This window comes from Colias eurytheme, chromosome 6, assembly GCF_061535395.1.
Source record: "Colias eurytheme isolate Ceu_HAF_F1 chromosome 6, ilColEury1 Martin Lab GWU primary, whole genome shotgun sequence".
Classification (NCBI taxonomy): Eukaryota; Metazoa; Arthropoda; class Insecta; order Lepidoptera; family Pieridae; genus Colias; species Colias eurytheme.
In genome coordinates this window covers 10,154,695-10,166,905 of record NC_142985.1, presented here as the reverse complement: position 1 = coordinate 10,166,905, position 12,211 = coordinate 10,154,695, and the positions used below count along the sequence as shown (strand labels likewise).

General features: G+C 31.9%; 1 protein-coding gene across 3 annotated transcripts in view; it reads left to right on the top strand.

Moving 5' to 3' along the window:
- The window catches only part of kcc (solute carrier family 12 member kcc), a 270,331-nt gene that overhangs the window by 237,450 nt on the left and 20,670 nt on the right, over positions 1-12,211 (top strand). The window contains exon 1 of one of the 3 annotated variants that reach the window (XM_090103125.1): positions 390-486. The exons of the other annotated variants lie outside the window; for them this stretch is intronic. Coding sequence (XP_089959251.1) covers positions 402-486 — 85 coding nt within the window. The 5' untranslated portion in view covers positions 390-401. Of the gene's footprint in view, positions 1-389; positions 487-12,211 lie in introns of those variants that run through there. 3 annotated transcript variants of the gene reach the window in all.

The following is a 12,211-nucleotide window of genomic DNA, read 5'->3' as shown; positions in this document are numbered from 1 at the left end:
TCAGCGCCGTTATATTAAATTAACAAAAGTTTATTCAATCACGTGTCATTTTAAATAATAAATATTTATGGAGCACTTTAATTTCTATGTCAATTCTCAATAAGTCCATGAATCACCGCTAACGTGTTTAAAATCGAGTACCATGCGACCGCAAAGATTAAAAGAACGCAAAATAATATTTACTCTACGTATCCGTGTTTGATTTTTTTACCATTGATTTTAAAACAGTTCACGAATGTCAATAAGTTTGGATATTTGCCAATATAACTCATGAGTTGTCGATTATCGGTTATTATCTAGAGTATTTCGTGGGAGCGGTTGGTGTGTTAAAATTGAATCTTTTTGGTAGTTATGAAAGCAGTCGCTTAAGTACGGTGGTTTACGGGTGATTGCGCGTAAGCATGTCGTCAGAGAAGGAGAAAATGGCCGCCGCCGAAACCAAATCACCATCCAACAAGAGCAACTGCACCTCGCCTGGAAAGAAAGGTATGGTCATTAGTACCTTAGAGGAGAAACCGATATTACTGTTCTTTAATATAGGTTTGACGATGTCTATTTCGTTGTCGTTAATTTAAATAAATATGTCTGGTTTAATTTAAGTTTACATTGAACCGTTAATACTAATACAATATTGTGGAGAAAATAAAGGTAACTTTCGGAGAAAGTACGATTTGACAGGACTTCTAAAATATAGTAAGGAACTTTATCAACAAACTTAAATTAACAAACCTACAAAAGGTTTTAGAATTTAAGTAGTATAATAGTAACTAATGAATAATTATTATAATTTAAATAATTTAAATTTTATTTAAAGTTTAACCTAATAGTCTCAGTCATGGACGTATAAAAAAAGACGGACGGTATATCCCCTAAACATTGAGTGAAGCCTAGTAATGGCGGCGAAACATCCATGTGTGTGTGCCATGTTGCCATGGCAACAGTTGTCTTAATGACAATGGCGGCTGTATTTTTTTCTATAAATTTTGCCGTAATAATTTTGTCATTAAAACATAAAAGAAATAACTTGCTTCCCTGTGGAATGTAATCCCTTGTGTTTTGTTATTTAAAATTGTACTGTTGCAACACCATTTAACCACGCAAGACGGCATTTTAAATATTTTTTGTGAAACAGTGAAGCAGTTAATCAGTCGGTAGTTCACGACGTAATGGCGGCCGACTAGCTTACTATGGTGAGAGTGTGTGCGTGTTCATTGTCTTTACACGATCGCTAGCTTACTACGGTGGCTTCACGTTGTTTGTTCGTAATATGGCGTCCGTCTTTTTTTATACGTCCATGGTCTCAGTTAAATATTACCTTTTACTAGAATATGTGACATTATTGCAAAAAAAAGCAAATTTTTATTGTTATGTTGACAAAGTAAAATTTTTTAAATATTCTGGCATAAAATCACACAGATTTAAATAGACGCCACACCCTAAGCAAATACTTTGAACAAACTTGTTAAACAGCTCTGAATCATTAAGCAGTGAAATCTTTCATCGGTTTAAAAGAAAATCAAATAAACTGCGTACTTTTTATTAAAACTTGTCAGGTTTCTCGCCTTGACTTCGCAAGGTTCCAATCCGTTTAGCGGTCAATTTTGATTGCATAAACATTTACGCGTAGATAATTATATTATAGTACGAGTAGTGTAGTAGCAAAAATGTAACAATGCATTTATTGTAACTGCGGTTAAATAAATATTTACTTTTTTATTTTTGGAGACGAATTACACAAATTGTATCTTGATTAAATAAAAATTGAATACCTTTATTCAATATTAATTGCTGAAAAAATTTCCACTCTGTTTTTGTAAAATAATTTTCGTTTGCATTATAGTTCCCTGAGAACTTAAGGGTAATAAAGACATACAATAATAACCATCCACCCGGCCTTAACTTCTAACGCGGCATTTAGCTACCACGCAATTGCCCCTGTAGAAATTTGCCTCCTCTATTTACTTGTAGTTTTATGTAACTCTGTATAACGCTGCCTTTTTCTAACGTTCTAACTGACTGACTGTTGGGAGTTTAGTACATAAAGAGAGAGAGAAATACATAATATTGTAATATAATGTTTTTTCTTTCTTTCTTTCTTTCTAATAATCAAGAAAGAGAAGAACATTTTACTACCTGTGTGATATCATGTCTATCTATCATGGGAGAAGGATTCGTTAAACTAGATCAGAAACAATAGAAACAAGAAAGTCATGACATAGCTACAACATACTGAAAAATATAATTATAAAACGTCTTGCTGATTTACCTATGAGTTTTTACCTTATGTAAGGAGATTATTATATAGTGAAGAATTAACTGTTACTGCATACATGGTGAATAAAGATCGTTAAATCAAACATACCTATGGGTAGTTTTTTCATCCTGAGCTACACCTAACGTTTATTTCGTATTTCCAAAAAGACTCATGACTTTTTGTAGCGTGCAGTCATTAATTACGGAGCCGTTTGCTCGTTCTCTTTTTTGCCATTTCTCTTACTACGTCATCCAGTTTACAGACATGGGATAACGTTTTTTACTCAATACCTAATACACACAAATTATGATAACGAACCAGCCTACTCCTTGCGTTAATTAAAGTATGCAGGGTCTCTGCAGGGCAGACCTAAACTTAATGCCTCCATCTATAATTAATGTAAAGTGGTGGGTACTAATTTTCTAAAGTCAGAAAAAAATGGACCGTTGCAATAAACGTGAAAGGCATCTTTGCTGTACAAAACTAGTGGAAACCAAACTTTTTACAATAAGCTGCCTTGTGGACACGGGCATCGCAATCTACGTGAACTGATAAACATGCGAAGCCTAAATAGTCGTTTAGGTTTCTATATTTAAAAACGATATATTTAAAAAAAACGATACACTTGCCTATATAATATGAAGAATAGATGAATCTATCCAGCTCTAATGCTTTACACTTAGCAATACATTTTGCGAATCTTTCTTCTTATTTAAATTATGTCGTAATTCGTAATCATCTTCATTTCGCTTCCATTTATCTAAAGTAGCGAAGTCATTTTGATAAAATTGCACTGAATATCTCTATACCTAATATTTACGACTTATAAATTCCATTTAGAATAGATTTATATAAAAATCTTTATGCTTATTATAGCATCAGATCGCTGGTTAAAACATTATCTCGTATTATTTGGTTCACCCACTTTTATGTGGGTATTAAACCTTAAAATGTAGATTTACGTTTACCACTCCACATACCCCTTCGAGGGATATGAGCGTAATGTTATTACCTAACAATACCTTATTTCATACATGAACGAACGAGTAAACGGATATACATTTATACGACTCTTTGTTATATGGAAATCAAATTAACAATAAGCTTGAGGTATGGCTTTACATTGTCCATATGTAAACTATTCTTCAATGTTTTCACTTTTTGAAGCTTAAGTTTTCTTCTTTAGTCGCGTTGAGAGTAAAATTACATGACGAATTTTGTATATTTGAATCTTGCCAAACAAGTTTCACTTCTGACACGTTTGCTCGGCACACGCGCTCTTTTTTTACTTAATTATAATTAAAATTCAAATATTTTATGAACAAATCAGGCTAAAATAAAATCATGTAATTAACTATGTTCTGTTTCCGCAAATTTATTCTTACCTCTGTATTATTAGCAGTTTTCGCAGAGTTATAATTTAATGCTGAAACTTCATAACTTATATCTCTGTATTCCAGTAAATTGCGGCTTTCTCTTTGCCATTCATTATTTCACATCTAAACCAAGAAACTGGGTCAGCATTTTGATACAAATACTGAAGACGTAGCTTTTAATATCTTTTATTAATCTCCTCTCAATATTGAAAACGTGTATGCAATATGACATGGTCTACATCCCAGTATTATGACTCGTATTGTGTAAGCGGTATTTAATTATTGTATGTTTATGGTAATGTTTGATGGTTAAATATTTAAATATGATTGAACTGGATGACGATTGCGATAATTGTATAATTATGGGTAAAATAAACACATAACAATATATTTTACAACAGTAGAAATTGTCTTGTAGGTAAAAGTGAAAGATTTTTTCTGTCGGTACACTCTTATAGAGAATAACTTGTAAGGAAAAGGTAAAAATAACTTCCTCACATAGAGGATAAAGTAGGAAATTAATGTATTATAAGCATTAGCAATAATTACTTTGGATGTCCGGGTCGTGTCACGTGTGTGCCGAAATTAGAGATATGGGATTATGCGCAAGAAAGAAAAATAAATGGGGATGCTGGTCCTAATATATTATACTTTTTGTTAGAACAAAGACTTTAAATTAAGGTTTTATATATTAAATTAAAATAGAAGAACATAATTTATGTTAATTTCAAAATTAGGGAGAGTAACGGGTCTCCCAAAAGTTAGGTTGGTAATTCCAAGTCAGCCATGTGTAAAGAAATTAAAACTTTTAATTTTAGTCCATTTTAATTATCTTTAAAAGCTCTGAATTCAAAGAAACGTTATTGAAACAAAGTACATCTTCAATAACTACAAAATTCAGCTTTTTATAATTTTTATTCTTACTAATTACAAATTGATTAATAAAACCTTTGAATAAATTCCACTAATTATTTGTCTCGATCGTATGCTTTCAGAACCAAGTTCTTAAAAATAAAAACGTTTCTCCCAAATGAAAAAGTGATAACTTATACATATAATAACTACTTTAAAATAAGCTTGAAAAAGGAACATATAGTAAAATAAATATAAACATCCCTGATACGGTATCAGGGATGTTTATATTTATTTATATCAGTGATACCATACATTAAAACCAATATTACATACATTCTATAGGAACTTTATGTGATTAACAGAACCCTTAGATTTCGTTACAATGTTGTAAGTGCCTCGTTTTTTTCATAAAAGTGTATTTAGTGTCTAGAAATTCGTTTAGTTACCCTTACTCCGAAACTTTAAGACATTAAAGGCAATAAAAGCTGTTTTAAGTTATATTTTCCTTTCATCGCTATCGCTCGCGAAGTTCCGAATTAGTATTCGTTGAAAATTTTTAAAATTGAATCTGATCCCAACTTCAGCTTACCCGGGATAAAGGTGAAATGTTAAGTGCCTTAAGAAGTTTAGATGTAGAGTATTTATAATAGCCTATTTATTTATGCCAGTAAATACCTGGCACCTGGTATAGTATATGCAGGAAATAGCTTGATTTTTCTTTCATTTTTTTCAATTATAACATGATCGGCAATACTAATATTAATTATTTAAATATCATTTTATATGGTTTGTCCAATGCATATTTCAATATATTGAACAAGCCATAGATATAACTCATAAAACTATCTTTTCCAAAAACAATTTTGCTTGAGAAAATACGATGCCGATTTTAACATTCGGCTACAGATCCTTTCTTTAAATAAGGAAAATGAGGTATGTAAATTTCGATTTAAGTTTATCTCCATCTAAGAATTTAATCTACATAATTGTTTCTCGAATTCACAGAATCGCCTTGTCATCGTAGACCAGCAATGTCAACATGAAAATTGATTTTCAGTATCTCGTTTAAGCGGAGGAACGAAGAAGTTGTAAAATACATTTCACTTGGATTTGTAGAATGAATTAAGCTTAACAAAATTGCAGTATTCGAAGCACTTTACAAAACAAACGAATAAAGCTGTTAAACTAAATGGATTTTGTGTAATCTTACGAATACGTTCAGATTTGTGAAACAATTTCTTGCGCTCGTTTATTGGATAAAATATATCGTTGATATTTTATTTTCAAATACATTAGATGTAAGCTGTAACTACAACCCTTTAATAATATATAATGTATAGGTACAGCCAATTCCATTCCTTCATAAAAACTATTTAATTTTTATTATAATATAATATATGTATATGTATTATATGTGTTACATATCATTGCGAATATTCACAATGCTCATATCACATAGAAACATAAAGCTCATTATTCTATTAAAAAGTATGCAGTGCCTCTAATACAATGTTGTACGTACATAACATTATGTAGATAAACGCATAAACGTGTTCATAATAGACAGATTGTCTTTAGATTCTATTCTGACGTCAAACAGATTATGTTCAACGAGTGGAAAAATAAAAGCCGTAGTAGGAAAAATGAGAATATCATTCTTAAGTAACCTAATGTACTTTGATTTTAAGTCGAGCTTCAACACAATCAAATTACTTTCATACACTTATTTTTGCTTAGGCACTTCTTAGAAATTATTTGAATACAATTTGGGAGTTTTGGTTTAATTAAATAAGTTTCAAATACGTAAAAAATGTTACACCGTCTACATTTTCTGGGAATTCAATGGTGATGATCATGTAAAAAAACAAATGGGCGACAAAAACAAATGCAATATTAAAAAAACTCGTCAATTTACTCCTTCATGATGATATCTCTATTAATATAAATTAGTAGCGCTATTTTTATCAGAGTCTTTTTATATACCAGGGAGCAAAATCAGGTCGACCTAAAATGTCCTATAATATGATGTAGGTAGAGTTATCGGCAGTAATCCTAGTTAACTGAGTTCAAGTTATCTCATATCTATTAATGATTTTTAAACAGGCTTAGCAACCGAATTTTTCATATCGAAACCTGCTTACAAATGTATCTACTTGATTTTTTATTTTCTAATTGAGTTCAAGCTATGGAGTAGAAAAGGCTCTATATAAAGCAGATCAGGTCTTTATATTTTCAAAACGTGTTTCATAATGTATCTAAGTATACGAGTATAATAATAAGCAGAATATTGTCTGTTTCTACCTCTGTTAGCGTATTCAGTCCATATCGCGATCATTATTTTCGTAATACAATGCAGTTTTGTCCAATTTATGCTTCATCGCGAAACGTGCAGCGGAACGCAGGTGAGCGTCATTAAAAAGAGGTTGTATTTCATGGGCCTTCTTCACAATGGGCAGCGTTGGCCCAACAAATAAGCGTCGATGTTTGCCGCCGCGGTCATTATAAACATCTACAATTAACGCCGATCATAGACATAATATTTTAGGCCCTCTACACTATCTTGCTTGCCTCTATCTGCTTGTGAAGAGGGCCCATCAAGCACAGGGCGGTTCTAGAACAAATGATAGACTCCAGTTAGACCCGGTCAAGCTATAATTTGATAGTTTTTGTCGCGTCACCTTCGTAGCACATTCATCAAACGACACAAAGGGCTTAACTTGACAGAGCGATGCGCTCTGACAAAGGACTTTGAGCAAGAAACGTTTCATCCGTCACTTTGTTACTCTAGCTTTGTTAACTATACACAAATGTGTACGTTTACCTTTTTCAAGAATAGAAATAATGATGCCTTGGACTGGCTGAATGAACTAAGTTGATTATCAAAAAACTCTTGCATAAATACTGGATGTATAATAATCACTTTCTTTTAAATTCGTAACCTAACCTTAAGCCTTTCCAAGGCTTTGTGGTTGATATGCTATTTGACTAAGGGCAATTATTTACAAAACTCCTAGTCAAATAGCATATTCTAATACGTAAAGTTACATTTTCATATTTTTAAATATTTTTTTTCTTTTATTCCCTTAATATGTATCGAAAGAACCTGTACAATTTATATAAAAAGTACAAATCAAATAGAACAGCAGTACTATATTTCATAACCTTTCTTTTTTAACAATACTTCCATATCTAAATCTAAAACCGTCTAAGTGTACACATGAATCGTGAAAGGCAGAATTTTATACAAAAGCACACGGGTACTTAAAACTATTGTTACATTTTAATGTAGGTAACCATTAGCTGGCAGTTGGGTAAGCTCCACTCAGTGCTTAAGCTCTCATATGAATATTTAAGTACCGGCTGAGGTTTCAAGAAGTCATTTAAAATTGAATGCGCCAGACCTTTGCTTCTGTCAATACAAAAATTGGTCGCGGTTAAATGTGTCTTATATTTCTCTTGTGTACATAAAATTTCAATATAAATTTGTGTGTATTCAGATTTCACGTTCCTACCTATACTTAATACTTATGTTATAAATGTTTTGAAATACTCACATAAGTAAATTAGATACGGATAGTTTATAGAAAATATTTTTTAAATATCGGCATTGGAAATAAATCCATCATACTAAGGTATAATCTGAAATTAATTTTGATCTAATTTTGATGCATAGAATAAAGAATTATCTTATTCATTATTTATATTCTTATTCATTTAGAAATAGGACTTTTAACTTGTATTATTAATTAATACAAGTTAAAATTATAAAAAAAAATAGTTACAAATAAATATTGCTCCATTCATTATACTCCTAAATACATAATTAGGCAAAATAAACCGCGTTCTCATTCGGACTCGTTCAATATTTCAACATCCATTGTGGCTCCTAAAACAATATAATAAACATCCAATTACATACGTTATCCTATTTACGTGACCAGCTTATTCTGCCTGAATATATTCTTCTCGTATGAGGAAAATCAACATCGATTCTTGTTACAAACATCTGTATTTAATGGTATGAAAGTTACTACCGTCGTATGATATTTATCGTTAGTGTAGTTGTATCTCGAAACTAAGTATCGTAAATAAGTTTTGGGATGTATGAAGTATTAGTCTTTGTGAATTACTTTATGTCGAATATAATGTGGATAGTGCAGATGTATTAATTATTTTTAATATTAAAAAACTGTGGTTCTCCGAAGTGTTCTTATTTTTAAACTGTAGTTTATATGGACACATTATATTATCTCCTACACATATTGAAATGTATGATTTAGTAAAGTAATAAACAGATACATTAGAATGGTTAAAGAATGATTTGCTCCTTTTCTTTATCAATAGGTACCTATTTGACAAAGTCTTATGAATTTCTGTATTGTTTCAGGTAAAAACTAAACGAGAAAAGTTTAATATTCATATCATCAGGGTACGTACGAGCTCGCAGAGGACAGGATTAAATGCCTTTATTCCAATTTCGTGTGAACGCGATTGTATGGAATTGGGTTTGATTCGTTTATTCAAAATCCCTTTGTGAGATAGCACTCACTGTGAATTGAATATCGGACGTCCTCAACACCGAATTGCTTTGGCCGGCACCAATTAATTCCTGTGCAATTCCACATAAAGTCGGCTGTGCTTTTTGTTCCACCGGTTTGCTTAGGCGGACCTCATGAATAAATTAATCTCAAATGTTAATGAATGGTTTTCAGTTCAGTCTAGCTTTATAAACCCCGTTAATTGAATGTCTCCCATTATATTCGTCAGTAAAAGACCAAAACACGTAATACCACTTCAGCTAAGCACCAATTAATTCCTCTAAGCAATTTTATTTCACATAAAGTGACTCCGTTGCGAGCGAGATTATTTGCTCTATTTCCTCGCTTGGCGACCATTTGTCCGGGAAAAAAGAACATTAAATGCGAACTCGATAAATCAAGTTTCAAAACTATTTTAAGCTAAACTGTTACTGTATTGTTTCGGTTGATTTATTTCTAAGAACTTTAACAATACATACTCGCCGTCATCGTGCGGTAAGGATAAACTTGGTGTTTGAACTAAATGCTATTATTGCATCAGAACTTTTCCTTTCATTTTTTTCTGATTATGAGTTTTAAATACATAAGTATTAGTTCTTTTTTGACGTGACAACGTCTTATAATTCGATAGAGCCGGCTGCACGCACGAAAAAACATGACTCATGCGGCGTTACTTCGCTCTGAGGCGTTCCATGTAAGGATTGAAGTGCAAGCGAGAGCGCCGAACGAGCGACAAAGAAGCACAATCGGACGTTGTCACGTTCAACTATCGTCAGTAAACCGACTTTACAGACAACTAATTTTTTTTGTAAAGTAAAGCAAATAAAAGATACGTACCTAACTACAAACTTACCCGAGTTTTTCATAACCGCTGCGTCTTATCGCTTTTCTTCAATAAATAAAGCGAAATAGATGTTCTTGTACATTACCTAAATCGATGAAACCGCCTTTAAATATATTATAATATGTTCTTGAATAGCTCTTCACGATACAGCTTTGCGTTTCCTGTTTACCAGTGAATAGGGGAAGATTTAGTAGGTAAATCCCTCGCGCCGTTACCGTGCCTGAGATGTTCTGAGTAATGTTCAATAAAATACAAGAGCTAGTTTCTTCTGAACAACATAATACGTTATTTAAATTATTAAAAACTTCATACGAGTGAAACGAGAACTTTAAACATCTTAATAAAATAAGTAATTTTCTTTAAAATTTTAGTAGGTAAATTTGTATTTATAATGAAATATAGTTATATGCAACTTGAAATTTATAAGCAGGAGTACATATATTCCTTTTTCAAGGGTTTTTTTTTACTTATCTCCGTAATACATAGTAGGATTCATAACGTCAAGATGACATAGATCGACCGTTTATCCAGTAAAGAGAACAATCTTGTTAATCTATACTTTTAAGTTGGTATATTAAATTAGGACAAGGTACACTATTTGGAATGTCGCCAGCCACTTCTGTTCCGGATTTACGAGCAAATCTAGTGGAAACCGAAGCCGAAAGTTGACCCAATTAGTGGCCTGCTGACTGTTCGACACGTACCGATGTTAACCGGCCATTTTTATTGAAAATCTTCAATGCGATTTATTTAACTTGTAACGGCTTTATTAAGGGAATTGTGGCTTATTGTAAATGAAACAATTACGATTATCTACGACGACTGTGAGATAGTTCAACTTCTACAGCCGCAGTATACTTTTTAACGTTTTTGAAATGCCAAAAAATGGAGTGAATAATAAATAATAATGTGTGTAATCATAATTGTAATACAGACATAATAAGCACAAGGGACAAATGAATAATTCGTTATTCTGCTAAATTTACGACGTACCTGAAACTCGGCTAAATATTTTAACTCGATTCAGGTGTTCCAAAACTTTGCAGCTAAGACTAGAGCCAAATCACTTACACTAAATCCTTAAACCGCTTGGCAAAGTCTTGCTGAAGTCTGCGCCATTTCTTATGCAAGATCTTGTGTTGTAGTTATACGTATAGCCAGATGCAACGAAAAACTTACATGTTATACTTTGAATAGAAACTATTTTCAATGATAATCCAAGGAATGTCTAATCTGTAGCAAAATTAATTACACTTTCTCCCTTATAAACGAATTACTTAACCAATATAAAACAATTACCTTAAGTTTCGTTTTCCTTATAAATATTTGCTTGTTAATTAACTTATTTATAAAACAGTCCCAAAGAAAACAAAAGGACAAAATTTTTCCCTAAACAAAGTCCAGTGTACTTAAAATAGCCTGTATCGAGTCTGAAGAATTTTGTTATGTATTTCCCTGATCTTATTATAATCTTCATCGTTGCTTTTGTTTATGTTAAACTGATTTACACTTGTTATGAGTAAGCACAGCTATTGTAGTTGTAATATAAAGTACATTAACACCTCCTACGACACACATACAACAACATATTTGTAATACATCTTAACACATTGCATAATTTTAAACGGTAATCTATAAATAAAAATAAATAAATAACAATTGGTTGTCTGTAAAGTCGGTTTAGTGACGATAGTTGAACGTGACAACGTCCGATTGTGCTTCTTTGTCACTCGTTCCGCGCTCTCGCTTGCACTTCAAGCCTTACATGGAACGCCTCAGAGCGAGGTAACGCCGCATGAGTCATGTTTTTTCGTGCGTGCAGCCGGCGCTATCGAATTATAAGACTTTGTCACGTCAAAAACAAAAGTCTAATAAGTAACATTTCATTATATAATCGTATAATTTATGTATATGTAGTTTTCCATGTAAATATATTTATAGTTACCCACATTTCTTTACTTGGATAATAATATATGGAAATAAATTTAATATGTAACATTCTAATTCAAAATGTATTTTCATCATAGTGACATTTGCAAGATGAATGTAACGAACTTTCAGGATGTGAGCTTTCGCAGCGGAAGAAAATTCAATATATAACGGATGTAATTTCATTTAGCTTGTATGTGAATGTCATAGTTTGACCTTTTCCTAGCTTAAAATATATTTGCGTCCTGAAAATTCTTCATCCTTGTAAATAAATCAGCGTAAAGTTCAAATGTCAGTGCGAGAGAATTAATTCAACGTGTATTCCTCCCGATATTAATAAAATAGATATCATTTTTATATTTAGAACAGTAGATAGGATTAAAAATGTTTAGCTTTTATTATTTTTAGGCCACAA